The following is an 18,907-nucleotide window of genomic DNA, read 5'->3' on the forward strand; positions in this document are numbered from 1 at the left end:
AGATGACTTCCTGTGGGATTGTGAAGATGCTCCCAGCGACGACACTGCCGTTTCCGATGAGTCGTGCAGCAGTGAAAGCGAGGATGGCGAGGATTCAGACTTTGATTAGAGTACTGACGAAAAAAAATAAATGGGCACTGTGCACTCCATGTGATGCTTAATGTGCGTGTTTATTGCGAAGGTAAGCCTTACTCAGCTTTTATTTTTGGTTGTAATCGAGATATATGTTCTAAGACGTCTGACCTGCAACTTGTTTGCGTTTTTGGTGCTCAAAAATTTTTTGTAGAAAATTTACCCGCGTAATGATCGCACCCAAAAATTTGCGTCAGTATTTAAAAAAAAAAAAGTGCGATCATTATGCGAGTAAATACGGTACATTCAAGCCACAATCTGGCATGTTTACGTATTCTCTTCACATTTGTAAATATGTAGAATAAGCCTTCAAGTTTGCTGATTCTCCTAAAGGCGCCCTTTGTAGTCTGCCCACTTCATTGCCATGCAATGAAGAGATCGAGGGGCGCTTGAGTAGGCCGGGACACTAAATGGAAAGAGGACATGCAAAGCCACATAGCCCTTCCCCAAAACAGCAGTCAAAACACAGTCTTTCACCGAGACCAGTGCTCAGCTTGATTTGAATACTCTAGACGTCTAACGTCTAGTGTGACATCTAGGAAGCAGTCCATGAAGAGTCACATAGTCTCAAGACAACGAATTTAAAAGGTACGATTCGCGCACGCAGCCGTATGGCCGTATTTTGCGCGGTGGATGGTCTGTGTTGCATTTCGAGAGGAACGCCGACTGCGCTCGGAGCGAGCGGACGCATCTTATATGCGGTCTGCGATTTTCCGGCGATTTCACCAGTTTCCGGCTATTTACAGCCACCAATTTTTCACAGGACGGCCCGCCACCCATCCGGCGTCACCTGTGGGACTTTTAACTACTTTCAGGCGAGTGTCTTCAACTTTACGGCCGATTTGCGGCAACGCCCGACCGCGGGAGCTAGGCCTAACGGCTCAGCACGCCTAGTGCGTGCTCTGCTCCCACCTGCGGCGGCGACGCCCGCTTCGCCTCGACGGCGCTTCCCTGCATTTAAAGATGCAGTACACAGTCACCGGCACGGATGTTACCGCCGCGGAGCTGGCCGATGGCACTTGGACGGCGCTCGAAATGCAACGCCGCTACAGACGCCCCGCCACCACCGGCAACACCCGCCGGCCAACACCCAAACGCCTGCAGCCACCACTGTCCTGTCAGACCAACGGACCCCGGCGGCCGTCCACCACCGCCGACTAAAAAAACACCACTTCCTCGCCTGCCTACAGAGGACTACAAAAATCGTCTTCTGACCGCAAGGTACCGTCGACCTCAACGCAGTCGGCCCGGGCCAAATTGGCGATGGCCATCTACAACGCCGCCAAGATCGACGGCGGCCTTGCAATCACCGCCGACCAGACGTCCGCATCACCAACCCACAAACAACACTGTTACCATCAGCACACCGGAAAAAAGAACGGGCGTTCCTGTATGCTAAAATACAAACGTTAACCGATTGACTCCAATGCCCATCCGGGTAGCCACCGTACGCCCCAGCCCCCGATGACTCCGTCTCGAGGAATCAAATACAGAGGCCTACAGTCACGAGAGCCGACTCTGAGATCCTCGCTGAGCTCCAAGCTCGAAACCCTGATCTCCCCGTAGTCGCCGCACGGGCCGCACACGACATTTCGTGGTGACTATCGCCAATGCCAAGCTACCCCGCTACGTGAGGTATCTCGGCTTCACTTTTGAGGTGTACCCCTACAAACGCCGTCCGGAGGCATGCTTCAACTGCCGGAAGCTAGGCCACAGGGCGGATGTGTGGCCCCACCCGCGACAAGCCGACCTGCCGACGCTTGTGGCGCAGCCCATGACCCTCCTCCAGCCTGGCCAACACCGCCCACGTGCCAAGCCTCATGCATCGTCTGCAAAGGTGCCCACCCTACAAGGCAGCAGAAGCTGCAAATACCGGTTCACGTCCTCCACTCGGCCCAAGTCTTCCCCGTGCGGTCCACTGACACCGATACCGGGCTCCAACTTGGCAAACCCCCGGACGCCAGTCCGGTCCCGAGAGCCGCAAACGCGGGCGACGACAACCTACTGCGGGACGGCTCCTTCCCCCCGCTTGGCAGCGACGGCAGCGACAGCCCTTCCAGCCGCACTCGGCAGCCGTTCCACATCCGCCTCACCCAGCTCTCGGGCCAGCTCTCAAGACCCGGGCCGGTGGACCAAAGCAGCCAAACAAGTTGGATGGAAGACTCCTGCACAAGTCACCGCTTCTCCACCAGATTTCACAGGTAAGGGAGCTGGCAGATATGGTCAAGGAACTACAGCTACAATTGGCCAAAGCAAACGCTAAAAATTCATAGCCTAGAATCAGCACAGGCAAACCCCAAATTGCAACCACAGCAGGTGGCTCACGCTCCCACATCCGACCCTGTAGGTGATCCACGCATGGACACTGAGCAGCCCTAAGCGCACGAAGCGGTAAAGCACCTCTCCCCTCCTCACAAGCAGACATAGATGCCAAATTCGAGGCAGCTGATGCGCGCGAATGGCCCCAATTCGAAGGGGCGCCCTCCTTCGCACTCGGCCCCCACCATTGACCGTCTCTAGTAGAAAGCTGCGCCACAATGGCAGCCAACATCCAAACACCCTTCATGCCAGGCTCGATACCCTCACGGAATCCCCCGACATCAGCAACCCCCTTTGCAGTCGCCAACCCCTCCTAACTACCCAGCACCCATTATTGTCGCCACATCGGAAAGTGCAACGCGCGCGCTGCCCCGAACCCTACGGGAAACGCGATGGCTAGCTCCCCCTTCACAGTTTGGCAATGGAACTGCAGGGGCTTCAAGGCGAAGCGGCGAGCCTTGGAGCACACCCTGCAGGCCCAGCCGCACACCCCCCACATCATCGCACTTCAGGAAACATACATGGACACGAAACTTACCAGCTACGCCGCATATAACCAACAAACGACACCAGACCAACGGCCCAACACCGCCATCCTGGTCCACCGAAATTTAGCAGCTAATCATATAGACCTTAGTTACCCCGAGGTTCCGCACACTTTCGTACAGGTCCTACCGAACAGTCGCTCACAAGCCCCGCTCCACATCCTTAACGTCTACAGCCCCCCTAGCGACAAAAGCACACGAGTGGCAACCCTCGTTCGTAAGGCCTGCGCGACTGCACAAACAGGGATGCTACTCATCTTAGGTGACTTCAACGCGCCGCATACCGAGTGGGGCTACCCCCGCAAAGCATGCGGTCGTAAGGGAGCCAAAGTGTGGGAGACAGCCCAAACACTGGGCCTGACACTACTCCTAGACCCCGACAGGCCTACTCGCATTGGAAACAGTGTCACACAGGACAGCTGCCCCGATCTCACTTTCGCCCGCAACATCCCAGACGCATGCTGGGAAAACCTCGGCATGAACATAGGTGGCGACCATTATGTTCTCAGCACAACCTTCACGGCTACACACAGCAAAGCCCCCAACCGAACAATCAGGCACACTAACTGGGACGCCTTCCGATACGTGCGCGCCAAACGCACTTCGGCCCCCATAGACGACCTGGACGCATGGGCAAACGCACTTCTCGAAGACACCGCCAATGCCACCTCCACGACTACCCAGAACGAGGATGGCCCCTCTCCCGACGCCAAACTAATACACATGTGGGAGGCCCAGCGCAGTCTTAGGGCTCGCTGGCTCCGCCAAAAGCACAATCGACCCCTCAAGCTCCGTCTCGTTCGCCTCGAGCGAGAGATCGAAGCTTACTCCGTCAAACTGAGTCAGGAGCAATGGCATCAAACCTGCGACCGTCTTAACGGCAAGTTAGGATGCAAAAACTCGTGGTTCTTGCTCAGACATTTACTGGACCCAACTCACACCAAATCCACATCTCACAAGAACCTCACCCGTGTCATACACGCTTTTCAGGGAACAAATGAGGAACTCCTCGCTACCCTGAAAGACAAATACATCAATACTTCCACTGAAATTCCCATCCCTTCAGGATACACGGGTGCTCAGAACACCAACATGGACGCCGACATCACGGCAGGAGAAGTCCGCGCCGCCCTCAACCAGATTAAAACCACCGCGGCCGCTGGCGACGACCACATAACCAACAAAATGCTTTGTAACCTCGAAGATCAGTCCGTCGAAGCACTCACGGACCTCTTCAACCAACATTGGCATGAGGGTCGCCTTCCAGACACTTGGAAGCATGCCAAAGTGATTTTTATACCTAAGCCAGGCAAACGACTCGAGCTGGGCAACCTTCGGCCCATCTCGCTCACGTCCTGCCTGGGAAAGGTCATGGAACACGTCATACTCAATAGACTCCACACTCACGTAGACCAAGAGGACCTTTTCCCCCCCACTATGATCAGCTTCAGAACCGGCCTCTCCACTCAAGACATTATGTGGCAAATCCAACACGACATCCTCGATCCGAGACCCATCCGAGCTACACGAACCATCCTAAGCCTAGATGTCAGCAAGGCTTTCGACAACGTGTCACATGCTTCCATCCTGGCAAACCTTTCACAAATGAATGTAGGCACTCGCACTTACAACTACATCGCCGACTTTCTTCATAACCGTACAGCAGAACTTCATATTGCAGACCTCCACAGTGAGAAGATCACACTAGGCACCCGAGGAACACCACAAGGAGCAGTCCTATCTCCGTTCCTTTTCAACACTACAATGAGAGGCCTCCCTCTGCTCCTGGAAAAGATACCTCACATTAAACACTCAATATATGCCGACGACATTACCCTGTGGACCAACTCTGGCTCTGACGGGGAAATCCAAAACTCCCTCCAAACAGCAATCGATAAAGTACACTCCTTTGTACAGGCGAACGGGCTCACATGCTCCTCCACGAAGTCCGAATTACTAGTCATCAGGGACAGACGAGCTCGCCTGCCTGTCCCCGACCCGCAAGAACCTATTGTGCTTCAAGTCGACACACATCCCATACCTCCGGTCCGCACTATTCGCGTTCTGGGTATGTTAATACAGAACAACACGCAAAACTCTGAGGCCATTCAGCGCCTCCGCACCACAGCCAACCAGATCAACGGCCTTATCCGCCGCATCAGCACCCGCCGCAGAGGTATGAAGGAGGATGACCTCTGTCGGCTCACGCAAGCTTTCCTCATTAGCAGGATAGTCTACTCCTACCCCTACTATCACCTCCGCCGGAAGGACGAGGAAGCTGTGAACAGCATTATACGTTCAGCTTACAAAGCGGCACTGGGGCTACCTCAGTACGCCAGCACACAGCACCTCCTCCAACTCGGCATCTACAACACGCTCACAGAACTCATAGAGGCACACAAGACCGCCCAAATCCACCGCCTCTCCCGCACTAAACACGGGCGGCTCATACTTGACCGTCTCAACATCAACCCCATAGGCGACGTCCACCCCACGACGCCCATTCCGATAGGGGTCTATAGCCGCCTAGTTATAAAACCAATCTCCAAAAACATGCTACCTGGCCGCCATGATACGCGCCGTCAGCTGAAAGCCCAAGCACTAGATGCCACATACCTTGCCGACGAACACGCAATATACGTAGATGCTGCACGGCAAAGTGCAAACACATACGTGGCTTGTGCAGCCACGCCACAGTCTACTCTCGTCACCGCCGCCACAGTAGTAGCTCACTCTCCGACAGCGGCAGAAGAAACCGCCATCGCGCTGGCCATCGCTGACCCACGTACGCGCACAGTCCTCAGCGACTCCAAAAGAGCAATACAAAATTACTCGGCAGGTTTTATCTGCCACCCCGCTGCACGCATCCTTCGCGGCTGCACTCCCGACCATAAGATCAACCTGGTCTGGGTACCCGCCCACGCGGGAAACTCTGGAAACGAAGGGGTCGACCGACTAGCCCGAGGACTAACCAACCGGGCGGCCGGCCCCACGGACCCAGACGCTCTTGCCGAGGCTCCCCAGACCTTTGCCGAAATTACCAACCTCTACAGAGAGATGAGACGCCAGTTCCCGCCTCCACACCCCGACTTGAACCGAGCGCAAGCCACCTTGCTCCGCAGGTTGCAGACACACTCTATCCTTAGCCATTCTAGACTTTCACTCATCACAGACGGGGAATACGACCCCGTCTGCCAAAATTGTTACCAGGGAGAAATCGCCACCCAGGCTCACATCCTCTGGGGTTGCGCGGGAAATCCGCCCCCTCGAACCTTACTGCCAGCTCCCTCCGAAGATGGATGGAACGAACTCCTCAAAAGGCCAGACAAGAGCGTCCAACTGGCACTCATTTCGTGGGCCCAGGAAGTCGCCCCCACCTGGGGGCCACACCAAGCCCACCTGCCCTAAATCCCGCCAATCTATGGCAATAAAGTTGTTTCTCTCTCTCTCTCAGCTTGATTTCGTTGGGTGGATTCGCGTCAACTGACTCATGCAAATAAATAAGCCACAGAGTAGTAGCCTGTACCGTCACATGCAAGTCCATAAGAACAATAAGCTGTTTGTGTGTCGCTTTTGCTTGAAGGTGTTCTCACACAGAAAATCTGAAAACGTCATGAACAGAATCCCCATCCAAAATCATCCACTGTTCCATGAAGCCATGCCGTGCTTTTCCAGCACTATTCAATGGTGCAAAAACACTTTTGTAGCCATGTAACCGATATCTTCTGGTCTGGCCAGAAAACTGGTTCGAACCACATATATCTTACTGCCTTAATGGTTACGTGAATATGCTGAAACCTTTGCAGCTGCTTTTTTAATACCTCCAAGTGCTTTTTTCGCAAATCTACTGCCATTACAATGTTGTCAGCATAGTGTGCAGCATTATGAAGACTGTATAATCCATAACCTTGAATTCGAAAGGTGCACTGTTTCATGAAAGTGCTGTGTTACATTCAGCAGCCGCCCGTCTGTATTAGCGGCGGCGTTGGGAAGGCTCACCTGCTGGAAACCAACGCTAAGCTTCTTCGGGATGGTACCGAGCAACGTGATAAGAATCGCCCCCACATTTCTGACCAGAGTACCTCGAAGAGCGTCACTCGAGCGGACCCCGGGCGAAGCGAAGAGGCCGCCGCAGTGATCGAGCGGCAGCTAATCTCCAATGGTCGTTACTAAGTTGAAGGAACTAATGCACCCTGGTTCCCGCTAGAAGACGGTCGACGTGGGAAAACGCCGGCGGATTAGCGGGCATCGTCCGCCAGCCTTCACAGGCATCGCCAAGAACGAAGCGTCCCTTTCGGCTACTGGACCATCGACCGTGCGATCTTGTCCGGTGCGTCGGCTGACATCTAAAGAATAGGTGTCAACCCCTCGTGGGGGCTTTCGGCCGGTTATAAAACATCTCCCTCAGCAGTCGATGTGGACACAAGGGCATCCTCCTCTCTCCCTGGCTCGACACGTGACGAGGGAATGTCCCTATGTGAGTTGGTGTGTGTTTGTGCGTGACAATTCAAGTTTTAGGCCACTCCCACCGTGGCAGAGACGTCCTCAACCTGGGGAATTTAGGGACAGAAAACTGTATAAAACTGGACGGCGGTGTGCAGTGAAAATTATGCTCCATCATGCTCCTTCTGGATGCTCCTTTTTGGATGCTCCATTTTGCATACTCCATTATGATCCTACATTAAGATCCTCTTCAGAGAGAAGCTCACTTGTAATCTCTGACTATGTAAATAATGTAAAAAACCCACTAGTAACCTTCCTCCCATCATCCAACTCCTTTAACTCGTCGGCAGTCCTGTCCTGGTGGTGGTGGCAGTGTTCGGAGCAAGCGTCGTTCCTGACCTGTGGTTCCGTCGAGAGCGACTCTGAACCCCACATCCAACAACTGGTTGCAACGGTGGGATTGAAGCACCATCTCCAACAACTGGTTGGCAGCGGTGCGACAAACCGGGTCACATGGTGCTGCATCTGCGAGTGAGTGCTTGGTTTTTGCTTTGGATCCTCCAGGCTTCAAATTCTGGGTTAAAAATTTTAACTGCTGGTTGATCGGGTGTATGTCTGTAGCACAGGGGTAGTAGCTCAGAATCACCATGAGCGAGCAAAGCCAATATTTAAAGGCAGCGACAGTGGACCTGACGAGGTTGTCAAGGGCAGAACTGTGGTTTTTGTGCGTTGAGTTGGGAGTGGATGTGAAGGAAAGCGCAAAAGATTCATACATTATCCAGGCAATCAAAAGCTATGAAACAGAATTAGAAGATGATTTTGAAATTGCTCGAAATAACACTGAGAGGTGGGCAAAAAAACAGCAGCGCAAAAGAGCTGAGGAAACGGAAAGGCAGAAACAAGAGGCAGAGCTGCAGGAGCAAAAGAAAGTTCTCAAGGAGGCTATGCAGAAACTAGCAGCAGAGCTAGAGCAAGTCAAACCCGAGGCTGAGAACAGGCGGCTCTGTAAAGGCATCAAATGGGAAACAGAGTGGAACCCTTTTGGCATTGCAAATTGGGGCAATTTCGAGATGTGGAGTCACTGCGGCGTCAGTGCACAAGTTGCAGCTAACTCTGCGAAGCTGGCGTATGAGGAGTGTGGAGCTGCAGTTGGGTTAGAATGCAGTACGGAGAGCCAGGCTGAGGCAGAGGACGATGAGCAGTGCATTTCCGATGAAAGCACTGAGCCTGATAAGCAAGCGGTAAAGGACTACTTTCTCGAAAGTGAACTGCCAAACTCGAGGGCAAAGGAAAGTCCGTCTGTCAGCTGTGTGGAGCTGACACCATGCTGCGAAGAAGCCAGTTTAAACTTGGATGGGCCCGACTTGGGGGCAGTAGAAGGTCCGTCTGTCAGCTGTGTGGAGCTGACACGGTGCTGTGAAAAGGCCATTTAGACTTGGATGGAGGCTTCCCAGGTGCGAATGAAAAACTAGAAGCTACTTGTGTGGAAACGCACATGGAACAGCCTAAGCGAAAAAAAAAGGAAAAGGGCAAGGACCAAGAAAAAAAGAGATGAAATATCAGGACCTAAATTCAGCTGCGCCGATGGGTGCTAACGATAGCACTAATGAAAATGCGGCAGGAGGGAAAGCCAAACCTTCCCGCATTGAACCTTGCAAATTAGCGGCTAAGGTTACTGGTCAGGCGACATGTGCGGGTGATTCTAAACCCGACTGTTGTAACGGAAAGGGAAGACCGCAGCTTGTAAGCGGAACAGATGCGAGGTTTTGCAAAAGGCATCGGCCTGCGGAAAGACCCAGACCACCCCGACCTGACAGGCAGGCGGTAAGGAAAAAAGCAAAGCGACTCGACAGGTCAAGGGGTGCTAAGTTGCATGACATTCTAAGGATGGGAGCGCGAGCATCGAGCAATAGAAACCACGTATGCAGGCGGGTTCAGCGCGTGCACTTGAGAAGGATGGGTCCTTCAACTCTAGCACAGTATTCCGGGAAGCCCGCAGGGCGAAAGCGTAGCCGAGCTTGCTTGGGGCACGAAAAAAGGGTAGCTTCGCGAGTAGGGCACTGTTCGTCGCCAAGAGATAGTTATCAGCACTGCATGGGCTACCACGGCCTTCTGAGCGCGTCGAGGGTTTGTGGATTAGACATTAGCAGTCAGGAATCGCTTTTTTCAGTAGGTTTTTGTCAACCCTTGACAGCAGGACAATCAGTCAAAGCGTGACCCGAGCGGGCGCGTCTGAAAGGCTAATCCTTTCAACGCGGGGGTGACGAGTCAGTTTTCACCCCGCGTAGCCGGTCGAAGTAGCTATTTCTTTCTTCCTCTCTTTTGGGGGGTTTGTGAAATCGGGAAAGAAAAGACTACTTTGTTTTGGGCTAAAGATTCGAAGTTGATCAGATATGGTTGTGTTTTCTTATAACTTCAATAAAAGTTATTGTGCCATTGACTTAGCAATCAAGAGTGTCAAGTTGCCATGCTAACAAGTGACAAGGGCACTCACAGGAATGCACCTAGAGTCGTGTAGATGAGACGCTGATTCCGTAATGCAAACCGTTCGTGACAGATGGTTTTTGTCTCTTAACTCTTTCGCTACCGTGCCTATTCAAATAGATCAATTTGATCGATGCATTTCGAGTTCAAATTCTCGTGCGCTCGCGCCGTTTGCGGGCGCCTAGCGCCATCTAGGTTAGAAAGAGGGAAACACACAACGTGATCCACCTTGTTTTGTCGGTTTTTTGCTTTGCAGCGCGTATCCCCACGGTGCGAAAAGTTTCCGATTGACGGGGGAGCGCTTCAATCATGGCGTCGTCCTCACGTGCGGTCGCTCCTAGAAGACATCGTGTTTCTGGCCAATCGAGCGCTTATCTTGCGGATGCAATCAGCAGTAGTGAGCCTGAAGAAGATGTGGACACATCAGATTTCAGCACCGATGACGAAGAAGCGTCAAGTCAAGCCGGAACATCCAGCGGGTGAGTGTCGGCTCTATGTGCGGCGCACATTTTGATTACTAATTATTAGCTATAAGCGGCGGAGCATGTACTCACAGCCATATTCTTTATTTTCAGGGTCTCAACGTCATACAGACATGATTCCTTGCCTGCAGCTGTGAAGCGAGTGCAGTCTTTTCCCAAACGAATCTTGGGAGTCGAAGTTGGCGGCGCGGTCCGGAGTAGCGCACGGCACTTCGTGCGGGCCGTCGATAGATTCCAACTCTGCTTCACCGCAGAGCTAATCAACATGATCTGCGAGAACACAAACAAATATGCGTGGATGCATATTTTCGAGAGGCAGACGTACGCAGAACGGGACGGCTCATGGAAGAATTTCGGTCCCGATGAAGTAATGCAGTGCATAGAAATCCTGATCTACATGGGAATTGTGGAACTGACTCGCCTCCATCTATGCTGGAATACGTCGGCGTCATTTTAGGGCCTCATTCCTCTAAAGATTATGCCCAGGAACCGATTTTTCGCGTTCCTTGCTTTTCTCAGTGTCATGGACCTGGAGAAGACTGACCCCGCGATGGCAAGCTTCACAGGATCACGCATCTACTGCAGCGAATGACGTGCCATGTCAGCATTTTCAGCCATACCGAAATTTGTGCGTGGATGAACGGTTAGATCAAAAGGACGATCGGGCATTCGGCAGTATATGTGTGACAAGGGAGTCAAATGGGGGTATAAGTTGTGGGTCCTTGCTAACTCTAGCACAGGCTACACTGTGCAATTCAGTGTTTACACCGGGAAGCGAGACACACCCAGCTCGAAGGGACTGACTTATGACATAGTAACCCGCCTGTGTGATGCATAATTGGATCAAGGCTACATTATCTACCTTGACAACTGCTACACGTCCACCTCCCTCTTTGAACATCTTCTTGAGAGGAAAACTCTCTCTTGTGGAACAACGCGCAAAGATCGTCGCGGATTTCCCTGCCAGTTGAAAGACACCACTTGGGAGAAAAGAGCACCTCGAGGGGATATTCGCTGGCTGCGATGCCGTGATGTGCTGTATTTGCAGTGGAAAGACAAGCTCATTGTAAACATGATGAGCACAGCACACACTGCAAACAATCACGTCACTTGTGGGATACACTGGTATCCCCTCCTCGTCCCCCGCGCCAGCGGCGACCGTGACTTACACGGGCGCGCTGGCCACCAGGAATGTGGAGAGAAGGCACCCCCGCGACTCTGCTCATTTCCGCCCCAGCACTGACGTGACGTCACGGCAGCGCGCCGCCTTCTGCGGAGAGGGTAGCACGCCTAAGCCTGACGGTAACGATTTGCTGCGAGGGAGGCAATGACCGAGGGGATAAAAGGGGTGATCGCGCGGCGGGAAGGTCTCTCGCCGCCGGACCTTACCTAAGTGCCCCACGGACCCCTTTCGCTGCCCGCCGGCCCCCGAACACCAACGCCGGTCGACGTCAACGACTTGGTGAGCTACGGAACATCTATTTTACGGATAGAACATTCTTCCGCAGTGTGCTTTACCTCGCGTTAGGATAATAAACTATTTCCTAGCGTGCCCTGCCGTTGCCTATTTCGTCCGGACCTGCCGTGGCTGCGACTCTGCGCCACGGGTTGGGGAAACGTGTTGCGTGCTTAAATAACGCCTGCGTGTGCACGGAAGCTCGCCTTCCCGGCCGGCTGGACGCAGAGTGACCCCATATCTTGGCGCCCGAACGTGGGGCGAACTAGGCAATCGAGCAGTGACCTTTGTTGGAGCGAACGACTACCGTCGCCCTAACAAAGGATGGCAGCCGACAGGAGTGACTTGCAGTCTTTGTTTATGCTGTCAGAGCCAGCGGCACATAACCAGGGCTCCCTACTTGACGCGCCGTTGGAAGGGTTTGAATTTGTGAATCTTGGGCGTTCCACGCGGAATAGCCGAGTAACATCCCCTGACGCGTTGGTAGGACTTAGGCCTGGCATGAAGGGCTCCACATCGGGCGCCTCGCCGCTCCGCGGCGCGAACAATGAGGCACCTAGGCCACATCATTCGACGCCATCAGCGGCTGCGCCCAACTCCGGGGGTGTTAGTCCACAATCATCCGAGGTGCTCTTGCAGAACGCAATGCAGGTTATGCAGAGTCTAGCGGGTATTTTGCAAAACAATTTGCAAGCCCCGGCCCAGTCACCACGTGTTAGGATAGACTTGCCTACCTACACGGGGTACCACGACATTGCGGGAGCAAATGAGTACCTCGACCGTCTGCTGCATTATCAGCAAGTGACAGGAATCGCAGACGCCGAAATGCTCGCGCGTGTTGTGCCTGTTTCTTTGACGGAGCAAGCGGCCCGCTGGTACCGACTAGCCGGCAACCGAGCGAGGACAATGGAGGAGTTTTGCGCAAGCTTCCGCGACGAATTCCTTCCCGCAAACTATGAGTGGTGTTTCAGGAGAGAGCTGGAGCTCCGAACCCAGCACCCCGACGAGTCTCTGTTAGAGTACGTCCGAGCGATGGACGAACTTTATCGCCTCGCTGACCCTCGCGCCACGAACACGGAGAAAGTTGAGCGTGTCACGAGACAAGCGCACCCGACTTTCACGGCTTACCTGAGAGGAGTCAGGTTCAGAGATTTGGATGAGCTGGCAGCTGAGGCGAAGCGCATTCAGGGAGACATCCTCTCTGCGCGAGCGTATCGGCCGCCCCCACCCGCATCGCTGTCACTTGAGCCGCGCTGCGCGTGGAATGGCAGCTCAGCGCGCAGTCCATCTAGAACTGAAGCGTCAGCACAGTTTGCTGACGAGCGTGTCCCAAGGGGTTGGGAGTTGACCGACCGCGCTTTGGACCCATTCAGCTACGCGTTGCGAACAGCACACGCTGCCGCAGAGCGGAATGAACCGAGGCGAGATCGCGAGGCCGACACGCGGCCCCCACCATCCGCGCCGCGAGTTCGAGATGACCGACCGGAACGGGGCGACCAGCGCCTAGCCCGTCGGGGCCCGGGCAACCGTTGCTACCGGTGCGACCAGCCGGGACACTTCGCCCGCGAGTGTGGCCGCCCTCCCGCCCGTGACCAAACACGGTCGGGAAACGGCCAAAGCCGCCGGTGATCGACCTTCGATTCCGCGCGGCGTACACAGAAAACCCCGGTTTGCTAGCGCCTTTGGCATGTCGCGTAGGAAATTCTGTTGACCTGTCAGCGCCGTTCATGGAGCTAACAATAGCTCGAAAGAAATTCACCGCGTTACTAGATACAGGAGCAAGCGCTTCTTTGTTCGGTGACGAGGTGTTAAACCATCTCCGCGAGAACAAAATCCGGCTGAGAGTGCGATACCACTTTTCGCCTCGCGAGCGGCACAGCGCAATCAAGCGGTGCAGCTAGGATAGTGGTTCGCTGGGAAAGACGCGTGCGGCGACGCCTCGTTCATCTTCCCTGTTTATCCGCTCCTGTAATTCTTGGACGAGACTTCCTAGCCAAGACAGGTATTGTGATAGACATCAGCAGCGGAGGCTACAGGGAGCGCACGTCAGGCGCCTTGAAGCCTTTCGCGAAAGCGCCCGCGGCGTCGCACACCATTCAGACTCCGAACGTGGCGCGAGCGGGGGGAGACCGTGACAAATCCACCGCGCCAGCCCGAGATCCAGGAGGCGAGCGGACCATCGCCGCTGAGGGAGAGGGCAGAGAGAAGGTTGCCGCGGTAGAAAGCTGCTCTGCCGCGCAGGGAAGGTCAGCGCACCCCTTGTTGTCGGAAGTGAACAGCGTGACGGAGAGGGAGAAGGCACGTTTGTCATCGCTCCTCTACGAGTACAACGCGACATTCACTGACTGCCCGGGCCTCACTACCCTAGTCAGGCACCGAATAGACACGGGTGACGCACTGCCTTGGAAGTGCAATCCTAGACCAATTAGCTTGGCCAAGAGAAAAGCACTGGACAGCGCCTTAGACGAACTTATCGACACTGGCGTTGTTGAGAGGTCTAACAGCCCTTGGGGCTTCCCGGTAGTCTTGGTTCCAAAGAAAGACGATACATATCGACTTTGCGTGGACTACCGCAAGCTGAATGAGGTTACGAGGAAAGACGCCTACCCTCTACCCACCATTTCTTCCCTAGTGTCCAACCTAGGTGGGGCGAAGTACTTCACAACGCTCGATGCTAGCCGCGGATACTTTCAGGTTGAAATGAATGAGCGGGACAAGGAGAAAACTGCTTTCACTTGTCATAGAGGCCTTTTCCAGTTCAAGAGAATGTCTTTTGGTTTGGTAGGAGCACCCGCTACTTATCAGCGCCTAATGGACCGTGTTCTGGGAGATGCGAAGTGGCAACATGCGCTCGCGTACCTAGACGACATCGTGGTGTACTCGAAAACGTTCGAGGAACACCTGCGCCACTTGAGGGACGTCCTAGAGAGGCTGAGGTCCGCGGGAATCACTTTGAACCCGAAGAAGGCACAGATCGCCGCGACCCGAATAACACTGTTGGGGTTCACGATCGACAGAGGCCGCATTCTGCCGTGCGACGATAAGCTTGAGGCTTTGCTTAAGTTTCCGTCGCCCACAGATATAGCCGGACTCAGGCGCTTCCTGGGAATGGCGAACTTTTATCGCCAGTTCATCCCAGAGTGCGCAGCGCTGCAGGCGCCTTTGACAAAGCTTTTGAAGAAAGGCGAGCGCTGGAGTTGGGGTCACGAGCAAGAGGATGCACTGCGCAACCTCACCAAAGTGCTCGCTGACACGGCTGAGTTGCAGCTACCCGACCTAAACAGGGAGTTTGTGATTCAAACCGACGCAAGCGACCTGGGCTTAGGAGCAGTGTTGCTTCAGGAGCATGAAGGCTTTCTCCGTCCGGTAGTTTTCGCGAGCCGTTCGTTGACGCCGGCAGAGAGAAACTACTCGGTGACAGAGAAGGAATGTCTCGCGATAGTTTTTGCTCTGCGTAAGTTCGACTACTACGTCGATGGGGTGACATTTGTGATCGAGACGGATCACATGGCGCTCACCTGGCTGAGACGACTCAGCGAGCCGAGCGGCCGCCTAGCGCGTTGGTCCCTGTTGCTGCAGCGTTACGACTTCACCGTGCGCTACCGCAAAGGGAAAAACAACGCTGTGGCTGGCGCACTCTCGCGAGCGCCTGTCCAGTGCGAGGAAGGTCACGCGACCGACCGCCCGACAGCCGGGGAGAGCGAGGGACTGACCAGAGCCGTAGCCCATGTAAGGAACGCGGACCAACCGTTGATCCAGGGCGAGAGCGTGAACCACGTGGACTACGCGAGTTCCGTGGGGATCGTGTTCAGCAGAAAGGAGCTGCTCGAAGCTCAGCAGAAGGATCCGTTTTGTCGAAAGGTGTTCGACGGGCTCCGGGAGCCGGGCGGCAGGGCCGCCGCGCACAAGGAGACAGCTGGTTTTGCTGTCGGTGCGGAGCGCTGGGAAACAGCTGGTAGTGCTGTGAGCGCGATGGATTCGTATCTGCTGGATTCCGACGGCGTCCTGCTGAGGTATATCACCTCCGAGAACGACACAAACGAGGCGTTCAAGGTGGTGATACCGCGAGTATTGAGAGCAGCACTGTTACGCTACTTTCACGACTCGTGCATCGCTGGGCATGCAAGCGGCCCCAAGACTTACACTAAGTTGTGTCGCTTTGCTACCTGGCTTGGCATGAAAAGGGACGTAATACGCTACGCCCGCTCGTGCCACGTGTGCCAAAGTGTGAAGCCCCGAGGCGGACGACCACCCGGCCTCATGCACCCGATTAACAGCCAGACTCCCTGGCAAATCGCGGCGTGCGACATCATGGGACCGTATCCTATGACACCGAGTAGGAACAAGTTCTTGCTGGTGGCCACGGATCACTTCAGCAAGTGGGTTGAACTTTTCCCCCTTAGAAAGCTGACGGCACGAGTGATCATGGAGAAGCTGATGGACGTATTCACCAGGTTCGGTTTCCCAGAGCAGCTGATAACGGACAACGCGTCCTACTTCACTGCGAAGGTGTTCGTTGATTCGTGCGCTGCACTCGGCATTAAGCACAAGAAAACGACCACCTATCATGCTCAGTCGAACCCCACGGAACGAGTCAATCGCAACGTTAAGCACTTGCTTGTCGCGTACTCTGAGAGGCACAAAGATTGGGACTCCTATCTGCCGGAGATCGCATTTGCTTTGCGTTCGACCGTCAACCGCTCGACTGGGTATGCGCCGTGTTCTCTCAATCTGGGTAGAGAGCTGCTAAATCCGATGGACCGGATTCTATCGGACAGCAGGAAGACGCCCGTCGCTTCGTCAGCACGAGCTGAGTACGCGACGCAGCTGCGCGCTAAGATGACGGAGGCCTTACGCAAGGCTCGCCGCAACCTGAGCACCGCTAGGGCGCAGCAGAAAGCACAGTACGACCGCTCGCACCGGGATGTTCACTACGAAGTGGGCGATCTGGTGCTTCGACGCCAGCACGTTCTCAGCGACGCTAGCAAACAGTTTGCGGCCTCGTTGGCGCCGAAATGGATCGGGCCGTTCCGCATGCGAGAGAAACTTTCCTCGCTCGTTTACAGGCTCGAGGACTTGCGATCGAAACCGACAGGCGGACCGGTGCACGTATGCGACCTGAAACGTTACGTGCAGCGAGATGAGTGGGTAGAGGACACAGCCCGACCCGCGCCGCAGTCGGATAACGAGATCTGCGATCAGCCGGCGAACCCCGCGTCCCGCTATAACTTGCGCCCTAGGCAGAAACAGAATCTGCCTGCGCAGCCTAGAGCGAGGGCGCGAGCCGGCAGGCAGTCTCGTTAGATGCATGAACGTACGGGCCGCTCATGCCGATCAGTTGCACGCAAGACTGACTTGCGCTAACCCTCATGACTCTCGTGAGGGTCGAACAGCTACGTAGCACGCGCTTTGGTAGTTGGTTACGTCTGGGTCGACCTTTTCCCCGACGCAGATGGAGAAGCAGGCACAACCCAAGCGCCGGCGGTCACCCCCGACGTCCGGACGAAGCCCAAAGCACCCCTCGCCGCATCGCCGTCACCCGGCGGCCACCCCACCGGGCCCCGGGCGTGCTGGCCCGAGGCACTTGGGCCCCCTCTTCGGGCAGTCGCCGCGCCGCCGCCAGGCTTCCCCCGCCACCTTGGGTCACTCGCCGGCTCGCTCGCCACTCTGCCAGCGCCTGATGTCCACCCCGCCAGCCCGCGGCCCGGAGCCGCCAGCAGCGCAGGCCCCGCGCCAGCCGCCCAGGGACGTGGCCACGTGGACGTACCAGGCCGGAACGGACGCGCCGGTCGGCTACGTCTCGTGGCGGCCGTGGAAGCGGCAGGAGAGGGCGAAGAGGCTCACGCCCCCGGCCAGGCTGTTTAACGTATTCCGGGGGCGCACCGTCGCCGACGCGGACCAGCGGGCCGAGGGCGTGTCCCTACCCCTGTCCCCAGGAACCCTGCTGTGCCCGTGTGGGGCCGTGATGCTGCACGAGAAAGCCCACAAGGCGGGGGACCTGCACGACCAGAGGACGCGCGGGGCCACGACCCGAGCCGATCTACATCCAGCGGCGGCCACTCCCAGCGCCGCGGCCCGTCAGATGCTGGCACGAGCGGGCCGCGAGGCCGAGTTCGCTGAGTGGCTTCTGCAGGTAGCCGCCCGCCACGCTGGCGGCCCGCCGGAGCCGAGCCTTGGCTCGCAGCCCTCGGCCGCGGTGGCTCCTCCGTCTTCGGCAGCGGCGCCTCCTGCCCCGAGTGACGAGGCCCGGGACCCGGACCCCAGGCGGCCGGCCCCTGCGCTGGCGGCTGCGGAACTGCCGGCGCCCGACATGGAAGCAGGGGCCACGCCAGCGGGGGGGCTAGAGATGGACCTGGACCTATGGTCCACTGAAATTTAGTAAAGCTTTTTGTGCCTGTTTCTGTGTTCGGGAGGCTTCTTAAGGAGGGGAGGATGTGGGATACACTGGTATCCCCTCCTCGTCCCCCGCGCCAGCGGCGACCGTGACTTACACGGGCGCGCTGGCCACCAGGAATGTGGAGAGAAGGCACCCCCGCGACTCTGCTCATTTCCGCCCCAGCACTGACGTGACGTCACGGCAGCGCGCAGCCTTCTGCGGAGAGGGTAGCACGCCTAAGCCTGACGGTAACGATTTGCTGCGAGGGAGGCAATGACCGAGGGGATAAAAGGGGTGATCGCGCGGCGGGAAGGTCTCTCGCCGCCGGACCTTACCTAAGTGCCCCACGGACCCCTTTCGCTGCCCGCCGGCCCCCGAACACCAACGCCGGTCGACGTCAACGACTTGGTGAGCTACGGAACATCTATTTTACGGATAGAACATTCTTCCGCAGTGTGCTTTACCTCGCGTTAGGATAATAAACTATTTCCTAGCGTGCCCTGCCGTTGCCTATTTCGTCCGGACCTGCCGTGGCTGCGACTCTGCGCCACGGGTTGGGGAAACGTGTTGCGTGCTTAAATAACGCCTGCGTGTAGCTTGCACGGAAGCTCGCCTTCCCGGCCGGCTGGATGCAGAGTGACCCCATACACTGCAATGCGAAAAGTGAAGA

The 18,907-nt window shown here is 55.8% G+C and overlaps 2 protein-coding genes across 6 annotated transcripts in view; one reads left to right on the forward strand and one right to left on the reverse strand.

The window, feature by feature from the left end:
• LOC144107038 (uncharacterized) overlaps positions 1 to 18,907 on the reverse strand; it is a 439,706-nt gene that overhangs the window by 409,451 nt on the left and 11,348 nt on the right. Inside the window, exon 3 of one of the 5 annotated variants that reach the window (XM_077640026.1) lies at positions 10,316 to 10,675. The exons of the other annotated variants lie outside the window; for them this stretch is intronic. Coding sequence (XP_077496152.1) covers positions 10,662 to 10,675 — 14 coding nt within the window. The 3' untranslated portion in view covers positions 10,316 to 10,661. Of the gene's footprint in view, positions 1 to 10,315; positions 10,676 to 18,907 lie in introns of those variants that run through there. 5 annotated transcript variants of the gene reach the window in all.
• On the forward strand, positions 16,963 to 18,240 carry LOC144107247 (uncharacterized). The gene has a single exon (XM_077640242.1). The coding sequence runs from the start codon at positions 17,314 to 17,316 to the stop codon at positions 18,238 to 18,240; it is 927 nt and encodes a 308-aa protein (XP_077496368.1). The 5' UTR covers positions 16,963 to 17,313.

The sequence above is a fragment of the Amblyomma americanum genome, chromosome 10 (assembly GCF_052857255.1).
Source record: "Amblyomma americanum isolate KBUSLIRL-KWMA chromosome 10, ASM5285725v1, whole genome shotgun sequence".
In the NCBI taxonomy this organism is placed as follows: domain Eukaryota; kingdom Metazoa; phylum Arthropoda; class Arachnida; order Ixodida; family Ixodidae; genus Amblyomma; species Amblyomma americanum.